We start from the raw sequence: 25710 nt of genomic DNA, 5'->3' as shown, positions 1-25710 counted from the left end.
CTACGGCCTTGGGGGGGGTGTTATGCTTATTATGTTGTTTTATTGTTGTTTGTTACTGTTTGTTGTTATATATTTTGTAAAAAATTTTCAATAAAAATTATTTAAAAAAAAAAATTCAGAAACATGTTGGGACACAAGTTAAGTGAGTGCCACTTCTGAACAGTGTCCCTTATGCTGCCAGAAGTGTTATATTTACCAACAATAAAATTTCATCTTTAGCAGCCCAAATAATTGCTTTTGAAAAAAAAACCTCACAATGTCAGCCGAAGATAGTGGATCATTATTCAATCTGGATTCAGATTTTGTGCAGGACATTAAATACTTTACATTTTATTAATTTTGTCAGTTTAGGCAAGCTATGCAGTCAGGCATTAGAAATTTGAACAGACTTAAATAGTTCTTTAAAATTACATCATTTGAAAGCCAGTCTGACAGCATCAAGCTAGAGTACTTGAAAGATTTCTGAAAATTTATATGGCTTAACTTGAATTCTAGCCAAGTTGGAAAACGCAACCTCTGAGTCTTGCATTATTAAGCTAGAGATTGTTCACTTGAATTAGATATTTTCCAGACATACATAACTACCAAAAACACTGCAGTTAATTATCTGAGTGGCCAATGGACTTTACTGGGCACCTTTCACAGCTGGAAACAAAAAATTAAAACGCTGCATTAAATTCTAATTGTTCAAGTTAAGGAAGTACCAAGTCAGACATCTGCTAGCCCTGTACTACTGAGATGGAGGGTGCCTGGACTGGAATGACTCATGCATTAGATTTTCCTCTCTTCCTGCAGACAAGGAGGGAAGGAAGTTGTCTGGTCTGATCAACTCGTTGGAAGACTAGAGAAGGTATAGTTTTTTAAGTCCCATCCTATACCTTAACTTAATTTACCCGTCTTTGATCCATATCTCTGGATACCTTTATCTAAAAATATCTATTGTTCTGAGTCTTGAAAATTTAAATTAACCTTTTGATGGTCAGGGTTTCAGATTTCCACAATTCTGCGTATATCAAAGTGCTTTATAATTTCACTCCTAAATGTCCAGTTCCAATTTTAAGTTTATGCTCCTTTCCTTAGAACTCATCCACCAGATGAAACAGTTTCTCTGTATTTACCCAATGAAACTTTATCATTGCAAACACCCATTTTAGATCACACCTCAAATCTTCTACACTTGAATATATATACAAGTCTAGTCCAGGCAACCTGAGTTCATAGTTTAACTCCTGAAGCTCTCATAACACTTAGCACTGCTTCAAAAGGTTTCTTGAAAGTTAACAATGTCTGCCAAGACCGGTTATCCATATTTTACAGAACTGATTACCTTAGTAAAGTGTTCAATATTTGAATAGAGTGCAGTCTAGCTTCACAGATTCCACTAAAACTACATTTTTAGCACACAAATGAAGATAACATAGCAGCTAGATGTAAGTTCATCTGAGTCTCTACTCACACATTAAACAAAGCCCTCAGTGCCACTGAGCCAAGTTATATCTGTTTGAAAAATGAAACAAATCAATTTATGCTGACCTTGCTTCCTTCCTCACTGTCAAAGTTGTACAGGTTTACAAAGTTGCCAGCATTAGGTCCATATCAGGTGTCACTGCTAGTCATGTTGTATTGCAGTTAAACCTTAACAGTAATTTTGCAAAAGTGTGAACATTGTTATGGGCCACGGTTTAGAGAACCCCAAAGTGTATCATGGAGTTCACCTGACCCACAACTTTTACTAGATTGTGGTCATGGTGAGCACATGGCCCACTCTACAGGTATGGTAGAGCAGAAAGCAGAAAGCAAAACAATGTTTATTCTATGAACTCAAGTTAACCTTTCTAAAACATACAGTGAACATCTTAGCAACCATTAATTCAAATACAACCCCCAAAGAATACAACATTAAGCAATGCTTTAAGCTTTCCTTTTAACATCAAAAGCAAAACAATGTTTATTCTATGAACTCAAGTTAACCTTTTTAAAACATACAGTGAACATCTTAGCAACCATTAATAAGACTTAAACACCTTTTCACCAGAGCACATTAGGCTCACGTTCACTACTGAGAACATTTATAATTCTGAATTCACCAAATGATCAAGAGTAGTCTTTTTGATGGCAGATGAGAACAGCAGTACACCTGTTTGGTCTGGCTCAGCTCCAACACTGAAAAACGAAACTAAAACACACCCTGCAGCCTGCTCAAAAACAAAAGTAAAAAAGCTGACAGACAGCCCAGCTCCACCACTCTGACATTCACAGCAGTAGTAAACACCCCATCTCGTAAAGGTACTCTACACTACAGCTATTTACATACACACCCATTCTAAACACCAATTTTCTCAAAGGTACTTTCACATGACAACATTGTTGAATGTTGATCTGGGTAGGTAGGCTCCACTATCAATAAAGTTTAAAAAATAAATTTAGAGTACCCAATTATTTTTTTTTCCAATTAAGAGGCAATTTAGCTTGTACCATTTTTTTTTGTACAACTGTGTTGTGAACTCTTTTAGTAATCCCCCTCCCCATATGTTGGTACTGAGGGGAGGGTGCCCCGTTTCTCCAACACAAAATTAGTTTGTACCGTTTGGCCTTGTATTTTTATATATTTTTAAAATAAATTTGGCGTACCAAATTATTTTTTCCCAATTAAGGGGCAATTTAGCATGGCCAATCCACCTAACTTGCACATTTTTTGGTTGTGGGGGTGAAACCCACGCAGGCACGGGGAGAACGTGCAAACTCCACACGGACAGTGACCCGAGGCCGGGATCGAACCCGGGTCCTCGGCGCCATTAGACAGCAGTGCGAATCACTGTGTCACCTTGCCGTCTATGCTATCAGTTAGTGTTTCCCAAACATTTCTCGATGTGATCCCATTTAAATGCCTCACGTTTGCCTTTTAAAAAAGTGATGAACCACCTTTTTGCATGCTGTGATTGTAACAGCAATCGGGCCTCAGAGAATGTAAAGCCAAGCTCACAAACAGAAAAACACACAAAATTTTCAAGGTGCTTCGCGGTCACAGCCCACTAAAACAAATGAATGAATGGCTTGCAAATAAAGGATCTGAGGGGTTTAAACACAGGTCAGTGCTTTTCCCTTTCCAGGAATGGAGTGGGGTGGGATTCTCCGTTTGCTGATGATGAAATCACGAAAAGCGTTTGGGTGCAGAATAGTTTCCGACGCGAAAATCGCAGCAGGCGCTGATTTGATACCAAATCGGTATTCTCCGTTACATCGACAGTGCCGTCAATGCGGTCTGGAACGCATGTACAGTAGACATTGTTTGCATATCATTAGAGGGACTGACCCGATATCCTTTGCGGCCTCTGCGATGCGCCGCCTCCGATGGGCTGAGTTCCCGACGGCAAGGTTCACTTGTGGTTTTAAAACCGTGAAAACCGGTGTTGTGGCTGCTGAAGGAGGGAGGAGAGAGGAGGTACGGAAAGTGTCTAATATCGCCATAGTTTGCTGACAATTGTGCCGCTGGCCGGGGGGCTTTTTGACAGGGGGAGTAGCGGGGGTGTGGCCAGGAGGTGGGCTGTGGGGTCAGGTAGACGGATATTAACAGCCCACAGGTTGTAAAGGTGTCGCACCCAGGCCACCCCCTAGGTACCCTCTGGTCTCAGCCGACCCATCAATTGTTTGGGTGCACTCCAGCACAACCCAGTATCAGCTTGTTGGCTGGGATGAGTGTGTGTGGGGATTGTAATGTGTATATGCGGATGCAGCTTGTCAGCCTCCCAAGTGTCAATCACGGACTGAGAGAACCCCGCACCGTTTTTAATCGGAATCGATCGCGTTCCACATGGCGCCGGTGCTAGCCCCTTCACAGTTGCTGAATTGATCCAGGTTCGGTTCCAGTTTTGCTGGCGTGAAAGTCCACGACTTCTGCGTTGGCGTCAGCACTTAGTCTCAGAAACTAAGAACCCCGCCAATGTTATTTCCTCCATTGGAGCCAGAAGATGTATGCTTGGGTGAATTTATAACTGTATTTTTTTTAACTGCCGTTTGGAGTGCTCTTTAGCTTCCAGTCAGCGATCGCATTTGTCGGGGGAGGGGTCCCTTTAGTTAGGGGGTCTCTGCGGGTCCCTTTAGTTAGGTAGTCTCATGGGGTGGGTCCCTTTATTAGGGGTTCGCTTTAGTTTGGGGGTCTCTGGGTGGGGTCCCTTTAGTTAGGGGGTCTTCCTATTTACGGGGTCTCCCTATTTAGGAGATCTCTTTGGGGATCTCCCTATTTAGGGCGTCGTAGTGGGGGTTTTGGGTCATCCCCACACTTGGGGAAAGCACCCAGAAAATCTAAGGTGGTAGGCTGCTTTGTGATGCAGGGAAGTGCTGCTTTGCGATGTGGAATGGGGTGTCTGGCCACGGGACCTCGGTATCGGGCTTCCTGCTCAAAATGGCGGTGAGATAGCAAAGTTCCCTCAGGTGTCCCTCATATTTCTCACCATGCATAAATTTGCACGATGAAGGAGACTGAATTGCATCATGATTGGAGGTGCAAATCAGTTCCACATCACCTCTGGCGGGGCAACTAGGGCGAGATTCTCCGGTTCCCGATACCAATTTTGTAATTGGCGATTGGGTGGAGGAATGCGTTTTTACGAAGAAATGGGGGGCGGTGCCGTTTGAGCAGGTTTCGTATGCGCCATCCCTTCCGAAACGGCGTCATTGCGCCGCGTGATGCATGCCATTGGGGACAGCATTAGCGCGTCAACTAATGCTCCGCCCATAATGGGCCCGTGTTTACGACGGCGCAGTTCACTTCTTGTCCCAGCCGTGCGGGAACCGGTTGTTGTGGCGACTGCGGACTGTGTCACAGCACCCCAGTGGGCGGCAGCCGTGATTGCTGGGGCTTCACGCGTCGGCTGGGAGGACTGGTTGGGGGGGGGGGGGGGTGTCCAGGGGGAGCACTATCTGACAGGTTTGGGTCTGCGCACAGCCGGCGGCCATGTTTTTATGGTGTGACCGCTGCATGTCGTCACCGTTGCATATGCTGACGGCCACGGACCAGCCATTATTTTGTGGAGGCCGGGAGTTTTACATCATGGGGCTGCTAGCCCCTCACCAGTCGCAGCATCGGTGAGGGGCCAGCGCTGATATTTGTACACGTAAGACGCCAAAGATCCCTCTACACTTAGCCTCAGATTCAGAGAATCTGGCCCCTAGTCTCCCAAACAGAGAATCCTGCCCAACATTTACCAAACAAAAATATTACATATTGGAATTACATGGCAATGGATAATTAAGTTAAAAACTGCTGAGTGAATCCAACTTGTTTGTTTTTTGCCTCTTGCATTTGTTTTCCATAAAGCTACCTTGGGGAATAGGATTGGGTGCTGGCATTACAATGAAGAACATTGCTTTTTTCTTTCCTACATCTGTGCTGAAAATAATATTTTGGAATTGTATTTTAAAATAAGAGATTTTCACACAATGCTAACCAATGATTTTTGGAGGCAGGATTCTACTATCTGGGGACTAAGTCCTATGATGGGGACAGGAATGTGGAGGTGTTTCCCGCTGCAGAGGCCGGTGGAACACATCATATCTCATTAATTATGCAAGCAGGTGTTTTGTGCCATATTCCATGGTGGGCAGATCTTATGGCACAAAGTCTGCCATCATACCCGGGTGACATACTGAAATGGTGCCCAATATCACCGGCCCACTACTGAAGAAAGAACATAGACCTCCTGAAAATGAAGATGGATCTCCAGAAACATTCTGAAGCTGGAATGGACCTCTTCAATGACACTGAATCTGAAGATCCATCTGTAACCGTCCCCCACTATTGCTGCTTTGGTCTTCCGGAGTTCAAGGTTTCTGGTGGCCTCCGCTCTGAACTCCCGAGGCAGCCCCAGGCATTGTTCAGGTGAGACCGACATCTGCATACCATCTTTTCTAGGTGTGTTTGCACCAGTGTGTTTTCCGGCTGGCATCGCAAAGAATCAGGCATGGGTGGAAGATTTTGGATGGGTCTTCATCTACGTCCCATTAGCGAATGCAAATCAGTTTTCATGCTGTCCTCCAGGGGCTTCCTGATCCGTCATGGCAGGCACCAGCGGAAGATACCGATGGGAAATTCACACCGGCGTGAACTGATTTTTGCAATCCCACCAAATTCTCCCCCACCCCGCCCTGCCATTTAAACCGCTTGGAGGGCCATAGAAAATTCCATCCTATATCTCACTAACTCAGTTCTCTCGAAAGATTAGAGGTTTTGGGGTTTTCTAAAGTACAGGTATACCAAAATAAAAGACCAAAGCTGGATTAATAGTGATTGTTTAAATACTTCAGATACTTCATCAATCATGTCTCTTACTTAGTACTAACCTGCTTGAGCTGCAGATGCATGGCAGCTGGCAGGGAGCTTGGTACCAGTCCTGCTGGTGGTATAATGCTGCTTAGATTTATGCCTGTAGGAGTCTATAGCTCCAGCATTATTCCCCAGCATAGGATTCGAACCACTCATCAATGTCTGTGCTCCACTAAAGGGGGACAAACAAATATATTATCCCTAAGTTTCTGACTGATTTTAGTCAATAGGCCACTTCTACAACATCAGTTTTAACAAAAGGTTTAAGGTAAACATGCTAGAATTATTGTAAAGCTGACAAATCGTGAAATTACAAACCAGGATGGTATACGAAGTAAATCGTGGCAGGCATAAAAATAAGCCAGGGAAACCCATCTTGTGTAAAAGCTGACCAAATAGTCCAAGTATCATCACAATGTTGGGGAGCAGTTGCAAAGGCCAGCAAAATGTTAAAATGTGAAATTAGAACCACACAATGCCACACCAAGAAAGAAGAAACATTAATAAAATATGACTGAGACGGCACATGGAGTACTGTGTTACTTGTAATCATTTGAAAAAGAAAAAAAGAGAAATTCAGGAAAGGCAACACAAATTACCCTAAATTTCAGAGGGGTCTTTCAAATAAGATTTATTTTTAATGTTTGAAAAATATTGGGTGTGCAATTTCTATAACCGATCATTCAAATTTCTCAAAATAGATTCTAAGCCTCTCCTGACTTTAATAGTATTGCCAAATTAAAATGACCACTTGCATCAGCATGAATGGCATATTATTAAACATGGGTCATGAAAAATATTTTTTAAAGTGTGCAGGTATCAATTATGACATTAAGTGATCAGAAATTGTATAGTATATAATGTACAGCGTATATCTATAGTAATTAGAAAGAGCAGCTCATATTTTTATAAACCAATTTTCGTTTCCATGGAAATTCACTACTTTCAGCCCTCCAGCGACTTCTGCAGTCATTGTGATGTTGGAGGTTAGTTAGACCCGATGAATATTGGCCTGTTAATTGGAAGTCAAGGCCGGGATGTTAATCTGGAAGCACAGTACTGCATAAAGTTTGTATTAGATTATGTACTGTTGTGCTCATAGTTGATGTGCAGATCAAATGCTTTTATTTAGGCATCCAGGTCTGTTCAAAGTACAAGCATCCATTCAGTGAAATTAACTACTCTTACCTACATCAGTAAAACAGCTCTGGGTGAGAACGGAGGTTAGAAAGTTAAGTCTCCGACTAGGAAAACTATTTACCAATATGTTTCAGGGGACGAGCACTTTAAAAAAAAATGTATAATACAAACCACATACAGAGGAGAGTACTTAATATTGGAATCACTCTTCCTGGGCTCTCCTTTTCCTTCAAGACAAAATGTACTCAGAATATTCATTTCTAGTTACAATTCCGGTTTTAACATGAATGATAAAAATCAATGGCATTTATGCAAATTTAAACTATCCCTTAGTGAGCAGTTATTATCAATCTGATGGGGAAAAGATTTAACTGATACAATTGTTCAAAAGTGATTGTTTGGAAAACTTTGCATTAGAAAGGGTTAAAGAATAGTGATAAATAAATTAAACACATTCTGGAATTGATCAAGTACACAAGTCTTTCTAATATTGGCTTTCCAGTATGCTACAACAGATGGTTGAGCTTTGTTCTTGTATGCATAAATAAATAACACAAATATACTTTCATTATATTGTAGCCTTTGCAGTATGACACTTCTTATAGTGTACTTTGACTCTGCAAAATCAGTTTAGTCTGAATACATGAGAGAACTGTTAGGAAATAGGAAGAATAAAATCTACTACATTACGTTTTTAAAAAGTAACATTTCTTTTAATAATCTTTAATGTCACAAGTAGGCTTACATTAACACTGCAATGAATCTTCTGTGAAACGTCCTTAGCTGCCACATTCCGGCGCCTGTTCAGGCACACAGAGGGGGAATTCAGAATGTCCAAATTACCTAACAGCACATCTTTCGGGACTTGTGGGAGGAAACTGGAGCACCCGGAGGAAACCCACGCAGGCCCTTTTCATAGACATGATGTGGAGATACCGGCGTTGGACTGGGGTGAGCACAGTAAGAAGTCTTACAACACCAGGTTAAAGTCCAACAGGTTTGTTTCAAACACGAGCTTTCAGAGCGCAGCTCCTTCTTCAGGTGACTGGAGAGGTATGATCCAGAAACATTTATATAGACAAAGTCAGCGATGCCGGACAATGCTTGGAAAGCGAGAATTTGCAGGTAATCAAATCATTACAGATCCAGAGAGAGGGATAATCATAGGTTAAAGAGGGTGTCAATTGTTTCAAGCCAGAACAGTTGGTGGAATTTTGCAAGTCCGGGCCAGATGGTGGGGAGTGGATGTAATGCGACAATGAATCCAAAATCCTGGTTGAGGCCGCACTCATGCGTGCGGAACTTAGCTATAAGTTTTTGCTCGGCAATTCTGCGTTGTCGCGTGTCCTGAAGGCTGCCTTGAAGAACGCTTACCCGGAGATCAGAGGCTGAATGCCCTTGACTGCTGAAGTGTTCCCCGACTGGAAGGGAACATTCCTGCCTGGTCACCTGAAGAAGGAGCTGCGCTCCGAAAGCTCGTGTTTGAAACAAACCTGTTGGACTTTAACCTGGTGTTGCAAGACTTCTTACTTTTCATAGAATAATACAATCGATGTGCAACGGTGTTAGTGTACAATTAAACAAATTGTTACACATTCATGGGGCAGTTTTCAGATGAGATTCATTTTGCTCACTTTGTATGGCTGTCATCATTTTTTAAAATTAAGATTGATCTATATTTGCCAATAAAGAATATTACCTAAATGAAGTGCCTTTAAGAATCTACTGATATAAATGGAGGGTTTTAACCATTCCTTTACTGTACAAAATAACACATGAAATGAAATGAAAATCGCTTATTGTCACGAGTAGGCTTCAATGAAGTTACTGTGAAAAGCCCCTAGTCGCCACATTCCGGCGCCTGTCCGGGGAGGCTGGTACGGGAATCGAACCGTGCTGCTGGCCTGCTTGGTCCGCTTTAAAAGCCAGCGATTTAGCCCAATGAGCTAAACCATGGAATGACAACTGTTTTTCAGAAGACAAGAATATGGATTATATCCTGGAAATATGGACTAAAATTCTTTGTCCATTCACATTGGCAGGATTCTCTGTTCCTGATGCAGTGAATGGAATTTTGGCTGAGTGCCAAATTCTCTACCCTCGCTGGCAGTGGTGGCGGGCAAGCTCGGATCAGAGAATCCCGGCCCTTATCTCTAGCAAGAGAGATAAATGGGATAGATAAAGAGGTCTTACTTTATGGAAAATACTTCTTTAATAAGATGACTGTACAAGGCAAGTGATTTAACTTCCTTCCTCAATCAGCATCCTTTTCACACTTCAGGAGTCTAACCACAGAAAGGCAAAATTTTGAAATAGCCTATTTTAAATTATCTGTTAATTGGAATGTCGATTATGAAATTACATGAAAATGCCTCGGCTGTTTTATTATAATTGCTTGAGATAAACTATTGGATAATGCATCTTTTTCTCAAGCAAAAGATCAGTGAATTATTAGGAGCAGACCATGCTACTCAGGAGGCAGAGTGCATTTTTCTTGGTTTAGATTAAACACCTGAAGTAAAATAAAACTGTCAAACTGCAGGCCTGTACTGAAAGTTGGATCCAAACAATGTTCCATAATAGCATGCTTATTGCAGCTTGGCAAATGCTGTCTGAAACAAGATTCTTGAACTTAGCGCAGGAAATAATCATTGGCATTAGGGGGGGAAAACATGCATAGTGATTGATGATCAATGCCAGATGGTAGGTTGGATTGAGTGGAGAGAAGGTATAGCTAAATAAAATAGCTCAGAAAGGGTGAAATGAGGCCACTGAGTGTTTTGAAAACTAATACAAAAAAATGAACACCAAAATAAAAAGCAAGATATTGTTCATGCTGCAAATCACAAATACTAAATGAAAATGCTGGAAAATACTCAGGTCAGACAGCCTCTAATGAGGCTGGATGAAATTTTTAACGACCTGAAATATTAACTCTATGGGCGGGATTCCCTGGTATCCCAGCCGTGTGTTTCTCAGCGGTGCGCTGTTCGCTGACGATGGGGTTCTCTGCTCCTGCCACTGGAAATTCCCATTGAAGCCACGCCACTCTGCCGGGCAACCTGTGGAAAGGGGTGAGCTGACAGCAGGATCAGAGAATGCCGGCGTATGCAGCCAGAGAATTCCGGCCTATTTCTCTCGTCACAGATGCTGCATGACTTGCAGAGTGTTTCCCAGCATTTTCCATTTTATTATTGTGAGGAACTGAATTTGCTTCACTGGTGCCCAGAGAGCAAATAGTTCAAAAAGGATGGACTAACTGTTGGGCAAAAGAGATCATGGGCCAAAGATCTTTAGATCAACAAAAGTATGGAAAATGGTGCACCCAGTTTGGACAAAGAGATGTTTGGGAGAAATCAAACCTTGATGTAAAGGTGTGAATTGGAGTTTAAACAACAGTGAGGCAGAAGTGGAAGCATAACAAAACTGAAGGAGTACGGTCATGGTAAGGGAATGGACGTGAGTTACTAACTTCTGCTATCACTTAACTGGGTATTGTGGCAGCACATCACCAAAATTGGAAATGAGATTGTCAAACATATTTTAGCAGATTTTAACAATACACTGCACGAAGTCCGCAAGTGCTGACTGAAATTAAAAAATATACTAGCCTTGGTTTTTCAAAAGTTAAGCTGAAGGACCCAATGGAGTTGTTGCTAGTGGTGAACAGATAACTTACAGGCAAACTGATTTGTTGATCATGTAAACAAGGGTAGCGTTTTAATGATGGAACAGAGACCTAGGGTATATTACAGGTAACCATGTGAATATGGGAGGAAAAACAATGTGTGGCTACATTAAAGAAGTAGAAATGGAAGAGAATGCTGCTGTGGGGTTGGGGATGAGAAGTAGTTGGCATGGAGTGATCGGTAATGCCAAAGGAAACAAAGAGATAAAGGATTACAAAAAGAGACAAATGGGGAGCTTCAGTCACATCAATTATCTTTGAGAACTTGGACCAAGGCAGTCCAGTGCTGTGCGCAAAACAAAACCTAAGAGATTTAATTGGCAAATATGGGGTCAAGAAGTGGAAGTTGAGTACTTCAACTACATCAGAATTACGTCAAGAAAGTAAGTGATGGATTTCATGGAGAAGAAAAGTGTGATGGTTATTGCGGGAGATGGGGCATGGGACAGAATTCTCCCATCTGGGGGACTAAGTCCCATGGTGGGGCAGAACATGGAGTCTTTCTCGCTGCAGAGTCTGGTGGAAAAATGCACCAAATCACCCAGCCCTGGCCTCATTAATTATGCAACTGGGTGTTTTGCACCTGGGCAGAGCAGGCTTGATGGCGCATAGTCCGCCGTCCTATACGGGCACTTTCCAACATCACTGACCCACTACAGAAGAAAAGAAGTGGACCTCCTGAAAATAAAGATGGATCTCCAGAAACACCCTAAGGCTAGGAGCTGGAGCCCTTCAGGAGACTGAAACCTGTAGGTGCTTCCCCCCACCCACTGATGTGGTGTTCTGGGGTCCAGGGTTTCCGTCACCCTCCATCCTGAACTCCGGAGGCAGCCACGAGCGTTGTTTTGGTGAGCCCCAACATCTGCACGCCAAGTTTTTACAAGCCTGTTTTGCACATGCACAATTTCTTACTGACACCGCAAAGAATCACTCGTGGGTAGTCGGACCTTCCTCTGCTTCCCATTTGTGGGATGCAAATGAGTTTCACGCCAGCCTCCAGCGCATTTCCCAATCTGCCATGGCGGGCACCAGCAGAAGATCCTGCTGGAAAATCACACTGGTGTAAAACAAAGTTTTGGGCCTCTCGACGGATTTTACTCCCATGCCTGCCATTGAACCCACAGGCAGGGGCTTGGAAGAATTCCACCCAGGCTGTCAAATGTGGGGAGGGGTGTGGGAGGAAGAGAGCTCTGCTGGGAGGTTTGATGGAAGTGCATAAGAACAAATGAATTAGGAGGAGTAGGCCATTCGTCCCTTCAAGCATTTTGAGAAGATCTTGTCTGATCTGAATGTGGTCCCTTTTTTCCCACCTTCCCCCTGAACCCTTTGAGTTGTTAGAGGCAAGGGAGAGGCCAGAGGAGAGAAGCAGCCAATGAGAACCTCTATGCGTGATACAAAGTCCTTGAGCTTCTCCACATTAGTATCAGAGTTCAGCAATGGTCATGTTGGAAGGAGATCAGAGGATGTAGATTATGATAAAAGTTTGGGTCTTTCAGTAAGTTTTCTAAGGTTTTTCAAAAAGACCCTGGAGTAATAGCAGATGTGGAGATGTGACTGGAGATAGTTAACTACATAAAAACATAAGAAATAGGAGAAGGACTAGGCCATATGGATCTTCGAACCTGCTCCATCATTAAATTTGAGTATGGCTGATCTTCTGTCTCAACTCTGCCTTTAATTCCCTGCGAGATCAAAAATCTATCTTAGTCAAGAACACAGCCCTCTGGGGTATAGAATTGAAGATTCACAACCCCCTGGAAGAAAGTTCTTTTCATCTCAGCCTTAAATAATGGACCCCTTATCCTGAGCTGTGACCCCATGTTCTAGATATCCAGCCAGCGGAAACAACCACTCATTGTCCACATCCTGGCAAACTCCTTCATGAATCTGTATATTTCAATGAGATCACCTCTTATTCTTCTAAACTCCAGATGTTATAGGCCCAATTTGCTCAATATCTCATCATAGCACAACCATTTTATTAGAAACCAATCTAATAAACCGTCAATAATGATAATAATCGCTTCTTGTCACAAGTAGGCTTCAATGAAATTACTGTGAAAAGTCCCTAGTGGCCACATTCCAGCTCCTGTTCGGGGAAGCTGGTATGGGAATTGAATCCGCACTGCTGGCCTTGTTCTGCATTACAAGTCAGCCGTTTAGCCCACTGTGCTAAATCAGCCCCTGCACCACTTCCAAGGTAAGGATATTCTTCGATAGATATGGAGGCTAAAAGATTCCAGGTGTGTTTGTTCCAAAGTCCTAGACAATTGTAGTAAAGCATCCTTGTTCTTGTACTCCAGTCCCCTTGAATTGAAGGTAAACAAGCCATCTGCCTTCCTAATTGCTTGCTGTACTTGCATAAATTTGTGTTCCTTGTTTGAGTGCGAGTACCCATTTATAATTTTCACACCCTTAAAAAAAAATTCTGCTTTTCTATTCTTACTACCAAATGAATAAATCCACACTTCTCCACATTATACTCCAATTGTCGGCTTGTTTCCCACTCATTTAACTTGTCCATGTTATCTCTTCATAGTTTACATTATCACCTAGCTCTATATTATCAGCTAATTGGAATGCATTGCTTTCTGTCTCTTCATCTAAGTCATTAATATAGATTATAAATAGCTGGGCCCAAGCGCTGATCTTTGTGTCTTTACTAACTATGGCCTGTCAACTTGAAAATGCCCCATTTATTCCTACTCACTACCTCCTGTTCCTTGACTGATCCTTCAACCATGCTAATATATTATTCCCACCTCCATGAGCCCTTACAGAACACTTGGAAATTAAAACTTTGCTTACGTGTTAAAGAGATTTTGGGACTTCAAACAAGTAAAACAAAGTGAAATAAACAGACTTTAGGAAAACTATAGAACTCATCATGCAGAATCACAGTAAATAGTACGATGATAAGAAGTTACAGTAGCTTGGACGGGAGAGGTGTGATAAGACTGCCATCTGTCATTCTGGTATCAAAATTGATATTTCACTGCTGACACATGTTTGCTCCTGCGGTACATGAAGGATGTTGAACATAGAAACTGAATATATGGTGTTGAACCAGAATCTGTTGTCAGAGTCAGCAACAACAAAAAATCCACTATTTAGTGGATAAAAGTAAAAATATACTTCAATCTTAAAAGATTAATACATCCAAATAAAATGATTGGATAGATTTAAAAATATTTAGAAATATTCTTACCAAACAGAGCCCACTACATTGATGAAGTTGAGACCCGCTGGGTTTGTCATCACCTGGGTGGATGAACTCCCTGTTGTAATAGAAGTTACCATACTGGAAAGAGGTATGGTCATTACTGGCAGAGCTTGACTGAGAGCCATCTGCTGTTGGGCAAAAGGGGTTAAAAGGGTCTGCGGATTGAGGCCTGATTCTTGTGTAGGAGTAGCTGTGGGAGTGGTTGTAGATGCTGGGGTTTGGACATCAGAAGGGTGTGGAGTTGATGAAGGGGTGTTGGTTGGTGTGGGGGTTGATGGCTTGGGTGTCCCAGATCCTGCTCATTGAGAAAACAAAAAGTGCCACATTATTACTTTAAAACCGATGAAGAGGATTTCTGTAAACTGCCCATAAGAAACATTTATTGTTAATATTAAGGAGAAAGTTATCAGAAATAGTGACTTGCAATTGTAAACATTTCTGTCAAATAAGTTTCAAGGTTATCTGTAAATGTGAATCAAGTCACTCTCCATCCATTTACGGTAGTTTGAATTATAGAATAGCGTCTTCACATAATGCAGCTGCATATACAAATAGGAAAGCTAGACTTTGAAGAAATCTTCCACTACCTGAATAGTTAATGAAAAAATACACCAGACATAAATCAATAACTGCAAAATATTAGATATAAATCAGTAACTGCAAAACATCAGATATAAATCAACAACAGCAATTTAAGAAGACAGCACACCACCACCTTAAGGGCAACTCGGGATAGGGAGCAGTCAGCGATGCCCAGATCCCATGAACAAATTTTTCAAACTTTCAAGCTTTGCCTATAATTAGCGAAATTGTTAAATATTTAATAGACAGCATGTGATTTTGTACAATTAAATGGTTCAACATTATATCCTAGCCATGGGTGAATTAGACTTTTAGGCAGTTCTAAGTATAATAATCTCACAGTTGTGGCAGTTGTCAAGAAGCAAAAGAAACAAATTATCTTATTTGCAACCATTGATAACTTTTAGAGATTGGTAAATAAATACTTTGCAGATTGCTGAAGTTTGAGAATAACCTGTCCCAAATGAGCCTTTTTATCTGCATAGGTGGTTGCTTTGAAGTGCTGTGTCCAATTTTAGAAGAAAAGTTTTAAAAGGAAATTGATAAATACAACATGTGTAAAACATATGTAATACTCTTTCTGTGTATTGTTACGATGCATAAACTTTGTTATCAAACTAAATCCTGTACTTTGATTTGACTTTATTTGTTACCATCCTGTAATTGTAGCATTGTTTAGTGCTCCTTTGGCAGTCACTGCTCATATACTATGAAGCTCAAGGCAAACTTTTTTCCCTAGGTACTCTCTAACCTTTTGGTCCAGACACTGATTCCAGAAACTTCATACTTCAGTTACATTTTCAATTTCAAACCTGCTTCAATAATTCTTACTGAGATTCACAAACCCTCTCACTCTTTTTTTGCATTTTTTCAAGCCACAATTTCCTTAGCTATTTAAATGCCCATTGTTTCTTTAATATTTAATGTTTCGGTCCATTACTTGACTAAGAATATCTGTTACATCACTGGTCTCATGATTTCTCTGAGTTTAAGTAACCTTTTGTAATCAAGGTATTTTCCTCTTGTGCGTTGGTCAAACTCGAAGAATATTATCATAGTGCTTGATTTGTCCAAATTTGTAGCTCAACTTTATCAAGCCATGCCTTTAGTGCCCACGTTAAAGAATTATTTGGCCAGAAAGGCTGATGACTTTTGAGACAAAAAGATCTCCATGAGGCAAAATTCTCCAAATTTCAATTTAATAATTATCTTTTAAAAAGACTTGCATTTATATAGCGTCTTTCACGATCAATGGACATCCCAAAGCACTTTGCAGCCAATGAAGTACTTTTGAAGCAAAGTCACTTGTAGTAATGTAGGATACAGAATCAATTTGCACAAAGCAAACTCCTACCAAAAAGAATGAGATGACCAGATAATCTTTCTTTTTGTGATGTTGATTAAAACATAAATATTGGCCAGGATACTGGGGATAACGCCCCTGTTCTTCTTTGAAATAGAATCATAGAATCGTTTATGTTCATCTAAGAAGGCAGACAGCGCCTCAATTTAACACCTCAACTAAAGGCACCTGGCAGTGCAGTACTCCCTCAGCACTGCAATGGAGTGTTAACCTTAATTTATGTGCTCAGGTCCTGGAGTGGGACTTGAACCCACAACCTTCTGACTCAGAGGCGAGATGACTGAAATACTTGGCTCCAATAGATATTTTAGGCAATAGAAAGAATTTGATCAGTAGTCCTGAGAATCACATTAAGGTTGCCTTAGGTGTCAATGCTAGTCATGGACAATTCACTAAAACAGGAAAACAACATCATAATTCCTTAAAGGGGCAGCCTGATTAATTAATTTGCCATTGCTAATGCACTATACAAAGAACTCTTCAGGCAGTGATCATCAGTTTATTTGGACAATGAGAGCCACGAACAAGGGGTTTGAAAATAATCCCATTGATTACCTCAATCTTCAACACGGAGAGGGTAAAAGTAGTGTAAAATTATTTATACGACAAATCAAACACAGGATTAATTAATTTTTTTTTGCAGAAGCAGGGAAAGCAACTCCCTGAAGAGGAAAAAAATGTTTTCCTCCCAAGGACATTCTTTACCACAGATAATTACCATGACAACTTCAGCACAGATGGATCTGCCTACCCTGATACTTATGCCTGGTGAAATTATGAAGGTTACTTTTTGTGCGTTATAGATGCTCTGCAGGATCACTTCACAAATTTTGAAAATTGTCTGTTTCTCCTGAAAGGTTCCTCTTGGCTACTGGCAGTGGAGGAGATAATGCTTTCTGTTATGGTAAGGTTCATTTGGAGAAAGGGAATCTAATCCTCTAATGTTAATCCTAATGAACACAGGAATCAATTCCATCAAGGATAAATTACAGTTAATATAACAAACAGGGTATATATTCATTGCATTCAATGGTTTTTATCCGGTTATATCACATTTTAGGTAATTAAAATGGTACAAGTCAGATATATATTGAAATTATTGTGAATTAAAATTAGGTACAAATTGCAGAGAATGTAATCTTCAAGAACTATTGATAAATCTATAGCGAAGATGGCATTAACATATGTTATAAACTGTACTAATAAATTGTCATTAACTGTTCTTTGGGATTGAGTACTCATTCTGTATGTAAGGTATTAGAAAGGAATTTTGTAGCAAAAAAAATAGAATTTTATTATTACTTTAAATTTCCAGGATTAACTGCAATGTTTCCAGTAGATTCCTTGATTTTGTGAATATTCGGGTTGTCAGCGCATTTACACTTTTTCCTTAAAATTCCTAGCAAGTAACTTTTAGAAATCTTCATCCAAAATTTCTTGAACGGCGGGATTATCCCACTAAATATGCATTTCATATTTGTTTCATCTTGAATTCTTTTAAGGGAATGGGATATCTTTTGTGACTGCCCTGGCTTGGATGCCCTGCTAACCATGACCTGTGAAGTAGAATTATATTTATAATATATGCCATGTATCAAATCATTTCTAACATAAAATATGCATAAAGTCATTACATTCTATTTGAAACCAACTCATGCCCACAAATTCATGTAGTGTTTAACTTTAAAATTAATATGATCCTCTACCATTTCCCAAAAGCCTGTTTTTTTGTTAAGTTTACTCGTTTTCCCAATGTCTGAGACACACTTTATGGTTGGGACTGGGTATGGATTCAAGGCTTTAACACAGCTTGAACTGTAAAACACAAAAGGATGGTTTTGTATAGAACAATGCTCATGGTACTGGCAATGCTGCATTTATAGTAAAAAATATCATCCTTAAAATATTTTAGAAGATTCAACCACTGGACACTTATGGCAATGTTGCTTCCAATTTTAATACGTGTAAATTTCTTCACACTAATTCCAAAACTGCTAGAATTGCTTTGTTCTATAGATAGTTTAAATGGTTATCTGCATGTACCCTAATGGATTCAAGTATAAAGGTTAAGAATAAATTGCATTGGGGAAAAACAAGTACTTGTTTTCAGCTCAGCTAGAGAAGTAAATTCAGCATCTCTAAGGGCAGGCACACAGTGGATGCCAGCAAATTAACAAGCATTTTTACATCAATGCATTTTAGCGCATATGACAATTCAATAACGTGCATTGTACCTGCACTATAAATTGTAAGAAAGAAATTATCCCGTGGTAATTTTTTCAGCAAACGCCACCTGTATTTTCACAAAGGTGCTCTCAAGCAATGGTTATTTCTCTGTTTGAATCGTTTTTTTCATTAACGAGAACGATGCATTATAAAGTTGATGCAGTTATTACAATGGTGTGAAAGTACAGTGACTTACAAAGAGTAATTGAAGCAGAAATGTAGTAATGAACAAAAATAATTGCTACAAAATATTTACATTGAAATATAGCACATTATTTGTATAATACTTTTCATGTCTAAACACTGCAAAGCACTGTACAGTGAAATACTTTTTGAAGTGCAGTGGTGTGTGAACAAACATGGCAGTCATTCTGTGCCAGCAACATCCCACAAACACCCATGTTTGTTTCAGCTGATACTAATTGAGGGAGTAATAGTAACCAGCTCTTCTTTAAACAGTACCGCAGAACTTTTAACATCCATCGAAACCACCAGATAAGGTCGATAGGACCTGTGTTTAACATGTCACCCAAAAACAGACAATACACATCACTCCTCTGACCTTCGCTGTAGTTTTCTTCTAGATTACATGATCAAGTGGTGTTGTGGGAGATTCTATAAGCAAAATTGCTACCAATTAATTTAAGCACCAAGCCCTGTTCATGCATCACCACTGTGCTCGTTGGTCAATATCGGATCTTGGCACAGCAAGACATGATTTTTAAAGTTCTCATCTTTATTTCATGACCGTACCCCTCACCATCACTGTAACCTCTGCCCTACAACTCTTCAAAATCTCTGCGCTCCTCCAATTCTGCACTCTTGTGCAACCCCAATTTGTCACTTCATTACTGGTGGCTGTGCCTTAACTTGTTTCATGGTGTTGAGAATAATATATTAGCATCGATAGAGGATTGGCTATCTAACTGGAAATGGAGAGTCGGGATAAAATGTTCGCTCCCTCACCGCTGCCAGCGAGAACGGAGTATTTGACCATCAGCAAAAACTCCTTTGATCCCGCTGGCGGGAAGGACCGGACGATCCCAGCCAAAGACTTGCTGCAACTATACAGGGCACTGACAAGATCACACCTGGAGCACAGTGTAAAGTTTTGGTCAGCTTAATTGAGGAGGCAATTCAGAGAAGGTTCACCAGCTTAATTCCTGGGATGATGGAATTGTCTTATGAGGGAAGATTCAGCAGACTGGGCCTGTACTCAATGCAGTTCAGAAGAACGCGAGGAGAGCTTATTGATAGATCCTGAGGGGGGCTGGGGACAGTCGAGGGTTAGAGGATGTTTCTCCTCATGGGAGAATCTACAACTAGGGGATGCAGTTTCAAAATAAGTGATCTACCATTTAAGATGGAAATGAGGAGAAATTTATACTCTTAGAAAATCACTAACCTTTGGAAATCTCCATCCCAGGAGAGCAGTGTATGTTGTGTTACTGAATGTATTCAACGCTAATCTACATAGATTATTGGTTTACAAGGGAATCAAGGATAATTGGCAGGTTTGGTGTGATGGGGTGGAGGAGAGCAGGAAGTAATATGGAGTTAAGGCCACAATCAGATCAGCATTGTTGTCATTGAATGGCGGAGCAGGCTCAAGGGGCCAAATGACCTACCTATCCACGCTCCTATATTTTATGGTAAAAAGTTTTTTTACTGTGCTCACCCCAGTCCAACACCGGCATCTCCACATCATGCCTATATTTTATGTTCTTAAACCCTGAAATTTCTTGCTTAAAGCTTGGTCCTGTTTTTAGATGCTCCTTTAAACCTATGCCGTTGACCACATTTTTGGCTACCTGTCATAATATCTCCTTTTGTGGATTGGAGTGAAACTTTGTTTGCTAGCACTTCTCCGAAGCGCTGTACAAAATTTTACTATGTTAAAGGTGCTATATAAATGCAAACTGTTAATATAATCTCTAGGCATATTATATAAAGCTAACTCAAACTTCTACTGCCATTTCTGAGACTAATGTGTGATCAACACCCTACAGTAATAACAAAGTAGGTTTTACAGAACTAGGCTTTCTTAAGAGGTTAACAACTTAAGCATGTAAGCTCAAATTTTGAAAGTCTTTGAATTTACGACTAGCTTTTATCATCAATTCTTTTATACATTCATTTTACACCAATGCTTGTGAAAGTTTCAATTTGTCAACCACAGCACTCATTTATTTTTACTTTGACTATTTTGAGTACACAGACATACAAAATGCTGTATTATACAATTATATACATAAAACTTAATTAAATTATACATTTAAATGTGGCTCACATTAAACATTAGAGAAAGACATTCTTAGGGAAATGCCACACTAAGCAATTCAGCTTATTAACGTGTATGCACACCATTAACATAGTGAACTAGCCACAAATATGTTGCTAGTTATTCCACTCACTTTGTGATGAACCCACTGGAGACATGGCAGGTGGTGAGAGGATGTTCACTTGATTAAAATCCGCAGAATGTTTTCTAGACAAACTAGCACTTTTAGTAGTAGTAGGAGGGGGAGTTGTGGATTTCAGGTGGCCACTTGGTTGCAACGGACTAAAGACATTTCCTAAAATAGATCACAAATATATTTTAGTCGAACACTACTTAACATACTTATTATTGAGCTTTGGGGAAACCAAGGTCTTAAATTTCCACTCCCCATATTTTCCTTTGCTCCACTTTTAGTCATCCTATGTACTATTCCCTCTGTGAAAAGGAGATGGACCGCTGATGAATATTGGGGGGGGGGGGGGGGGTGCAATGCCACTGTGATGGCGGCTGGCGGCTCGTGGGCTGCAATATTGATCACAAAGCCTTCTAAAGATGGTGCCCCAATCTCTGTGGAGCAGGCCCAGCCAGAGTGACAGAGTAAACCTTGCCCACTCATTCTTTTTTCTCTAAGAGGCTCAATATTTGGAGAGAAAACTGGTCTGTGTAACTAGAGAGTTACATGCCAGTTTTCAGTCTGAGCCTGACACGTTGCCAAATTCTGGTAAGATTCTGTCCAGTATTTTTATAAGAACATTTTAATTTGGATGGAGAATTTCAGCAACAATGTTTCAACCAGAAAAAAGGTTTTATTTGGGCTTAGTACTAACTCTTAAATCTATCTCATTACCTTTTTAAAATAATCTTACTTAAAGGTTCCCCTCTTCAGCAGACAAACCGATCAGCAAATGGGTAAGGCAACACAAAAAAATTATTCAGGTATCATAATAATAATCTTTATTATTGTCATAAGTAGGCTTACATTAACATCAGAATGAAGTTACTGTGAAAATCCTCCAGTCGCCACTCCGGCCCCTATTCGAGCACACTGAGGGAGAAGTCAGAATTTTCAATTCACCTAACAAGCACGTCTTTGGGATTTCTGGGAGGAAACCGGAGCACCCGGAGGAAACCCATGCAGACACGGGGAGCACATGCACAGACAGTGACCCAAGCTGGGAATCGAACCTGAGACTCGGGCACTGTGAATCACTAGTGCTACCATGCCCCCACAAGAATACTTTTCATTACTGGCTCACTGTTGTTGTGGGAGAACATGGGTGAGAACCATCACCATTTTGATTTGTGCAATCGTAGATCATTAGGTAACAATGATTTGTGAAGCCAATGCATAGTTTTAACCTACACTTGGAACTATTATCATTTGAATTTGGATTTAAGAATCTGTTTCAATTAAATAAAATTTAATCAGAATAAAAAAGATTTGTAAGAGAAGCAGAACGAACAATTTAACAACTGTCACTGTAAAAGAGTAAGGCTAGTTTGGAATATTTAACATATCCCTATGAAACTACAAAGTCATGTTCTCACCAGACTATAAGATATTGGAGCAGAATTAGGCCATTTGGCCCATCGAGTCTGCTCCATCATTCGCTCACGGATGAGACGTTTCTCATCCGCATTTTCTTGCCTTATGCCCATAACTCCAAATGAAGAAATCCCCTTATTAATCCCCTTATTAATAGAGGGCTGGTTTAGCTCAGTGGGCTCGACAGCTGGCTTGTGATGCAGAACAAGGCCAGCAGTGTGGGTTCAATTCCCGTACCAGCTTACCCGGACAGGCGCTGGAATGTGGCGACTAGGGGCTTTTCACAGTAACTTCATACTTGTGACAATAAAAGGTTATTAATCAAGAACACCAGATTTGTGCTTGAGGTGCTGGATGGTGAAATCAGACAGAATAGTTCTTTCTTAGAACATCGGACTAGGAGTAGGTAATTTAGCCTCTCGAGTCCGCTCCACCGTTCAATACGATCATGGCTGATCTCATCATGGCCTCAACCCCACCTGCCCGTTCTCCATAACCCTTCAACCCATTACCAATTAAAAATCTGTCCAACTCCTCCTTAAATTTACTCACTGTCCCAGCATCCACAGCACTCTGGGATAGCGAATTCCACGGATGCAAAACACTTTGGGAGAAGTAGTTTCTCCTCATCTCCGTTTTACATTTGCTACCCTTTATCCTGAGACTATGACTTCTCGTTCAAGAACACCCCACAAGAGAAAGCATCCGCTCGACATCTACTTTATCCATACCTTTTATCACCTTATATGCCTCAATTTGATCTCCCCTCATTCTTCTAAACTCTAGAGAGTATCGGCCTAAACTGTTCAATCTCTCTTCATAATCCTCACCTCTGGAATCAATCAGACGAATGTCCTCTGAACTGCCTCCATTGCCTCGACATCTTTCCTCAAATAAGGGGACGAAAACTGTGAACAATACTCCAGGTGCAGTCTCACCAATGCCTTGTATTTTTTTTATTTAGAGTACCTAATTCATTTTTTCCTATTTAAGGGGCAATTTAGCGTGGCCAATCCACCCAGCATGCACATCTTTGGGTTTTGGGGGTGAAACCCACGCAAACACGGGGAGAATGTGCAAATGCCACACGGACAGTGACCCAGAGCTGGGATCGAAATTGGGACCTCGGCGCCGTGAGACAACAAGGCTAACTCACTGCACCACGGTGCTGCCCTTCCAATGCCTTGTATTGTTGCAACAACACTTCCTTATCTTTATGCTCTATTCCTTCAGCTATAAATGCCAACATTCCATTTGCTTTTTTTATTACCTGCTGTAACTGCATGCTAGTTTTCTGCGACTCATGCACATTTTAGGAATAAATGTTTGCCAGATTTTTCAGTTCCATTCTTCTGAAATGTAATCATCCTCATTGTGTATGAACTAATATTAGGATAATCCGAAATGATTACGATACTATACAAACAAATCAATCATGAAAACATTTACCTGAAGGGCTGCCACTTGAGCCACTTGGGAGTTTAATGGATGGAGGCCGGTGCTTCACACCCTTACCCAGTATAGAAGACTGGACAGATCCAGAAATTTCTTCAGATTGCTGCAAAGAAAAATACACATGGCTAATTGAACAATTATTGAACAGAACATGCAGAACACATTTTTCTTTTAAAACATATAGGCCGCGATTCTCCTTTTGGGCGAAGTGTTCCCTCTAGCGGACAATCGCTACTGGTCTCTGCTGGCGTTGGGAGTGGTGCCCAGTATACGCATCTCTCACCTTCACCATGCTAATTTATGCATGGGGAGAGCTCACTGGATTCCATAGGAGTCCTGGTATCGGGTCACCATTTTGATCGGGCAGTCCGATCCTGAGGCCCGCTGTGGGTCCCCCTCCTCACACAACACAAATCCTGCCGCCCCCACTCACAGGTAGCGGACATTCTCCCGCCACTCCTCCACCACGGGAATAACGTTCACCCCCCCCCCCCCCCCCCCCACGAGTGTGACCTGATTCTCGAACCCCCCATCTCCCTAAATCACCCTCTGATGAGGGTTTCTGTTGAAGGCCGCTAGGGGTCTCTGATGGGGGAGGTTTGATGTGGGGGCATTGGTTCTGATTGGGGGCGGCAGGGTCAGGACACCCTCATGTGCGTGTGCTCTTGAGGGGCAGCCATTATTCCCATGGTAGGGAATAGAGGGGCCTTCTGATATACTTTGGGGCAGCTCCGTTATGCACCGACCTCCTTGCCCATCTTGGAGGATTTCCCGGTGTGTGTGTATAAAGGATCGGGCTCCCAGTCCATTAATCAAATAGAAGTGGTGATTTGCATCCTCCTGTCAGCATGGGGAGGGAGCATGCTGAAAACGTTGGTGGGGGATCGAAGAATGGCATTTTATCATTGGCACTCCATTCTCCACCAAAACAGGAATCCCGTTTGGAGTGGCGTTGAATGGAGAATGTTGGCTATGGTGTTGTTCACTTTGATAAGCACAACGTACCAATGGTTGAGCAATTATTTTCAACATTCTAAATCATTCCAGCATTTAATAAATATACTGGCTATTATTGTAGTAAAGAATCTTCATTTTACATCTTAAGTCTTTACACCCTCTGCAGGGGCGGGGGATTTTATGGAGATGTTGGCGGTCTTGTTGCTGACCGCAAAGCCAGCAAAAGATCTTTGTTGCAGGGCGGCACGATGGCACAGTGGTTAGCATAGCTACCTCACGGCACTGAGGACTTGGGTTTGATCCCGGCTACAAAGATCAGGCACCGAGTACCTTTGAATCCTCCCCCACCAGCGGGAACATCGTGCAGCCCTCAAAGTTTTACTTATTGTGTATACCACATGTTGTTATATCCACCCACAACTGGGTGAATACCAGTGACGGCTGGATGAGGCCGTTAAGTAGTCATTAATTGGCCACTCATTGTCAGTTGGGCGAGGCTGTTGTATGAGGCCCTGATGGCGGGTGTGACCACGAATAAGAGGAGGTCGGAGTATTTTCGTTTGTATCGAGGGACGAGGCAGGTGTCCCCCCTGTCCCCCCTACTTGTCGCGCTGGCAACTGAACCCCTGGCTATGGCGCTGCCGGAGTCGGGGGATTGGAGGGGGCTGGTCCGGGATGGGGAGGAGCACCGAGTGTCGCTCTATGCGGACGACCTTTTGTTGTATGTGGCGGACCCGGTGGAGGGAATGCCGGTGGTGATGGGGATTCTCCGGGAATCTGGGGATTTCTCAGGGTATAAGCTTAACTTTGGGAAAAGCGAGCTGTTTGTAGTCCACCCGGGAGACCAGGAGGGGGGGGGGGGGGGGGGGGGGGGGGGGGAGGAATGGGAAGCTCCTGCTGAAAAGGGCGGAGAGGAGCTTCAGGTAC

At 41.6% G+C, this 25710-nt stretch overlaps 1 protein-coding gene across 11 annotated transcripts in view; it reads right to left on the bottom strand.

The window, feature by feature from the left end:
- The window catches only part of supt20 (SPT20 homolog, SAGA complex component), a 101234-nt gene that overhangs the window by 32570 nt on the left and 42954 nt on the right, over positions 1-25710 (bottom strand). For all 11 annotated transcript variants that reach the window (XM_038818436.1, XM_038818434.1, XM_038818437.1 and 8 more), the window contains 4 exons: positions 23821-23929; positions 20959-21120; positions 14359-14668; positions 6340-6494 (listed from right to left, as the gene is read on the bottom strand). In XM_038818436.1, coding sequence (XP_038674364.1) covers positions 6340-6494; positions 14359-14668; positions 20959-21120; positions 23821-23929 — 736 coding nt within the window. The remainder of the gene's footprint in view (positions 1-6339; positions 6495-14358; positions 14669-20958; positions 21121-23820; positions 23930-25710) is intronic.

Source organism: Scyliorhinus canicula, chromosome 14, assembly GCF_902713615.1.
Source record: "Scyliorhinus canicula chromosome 14, sScyCan1.1, whole genome shotgun sequence".
Lineage (NCBI taxonomy): Eukaryota > Metazoa > Chordata > Chondrichthyes > Carcharhiniformes > Scyliorhinidae > Scyliorhinus > Scyliorhinus canicula.
The sequence above is the reverse complement of the archived record's forward strand: the minus strand, read 5'-3'. Positions and strand labels throughout refer to the sequence as shown.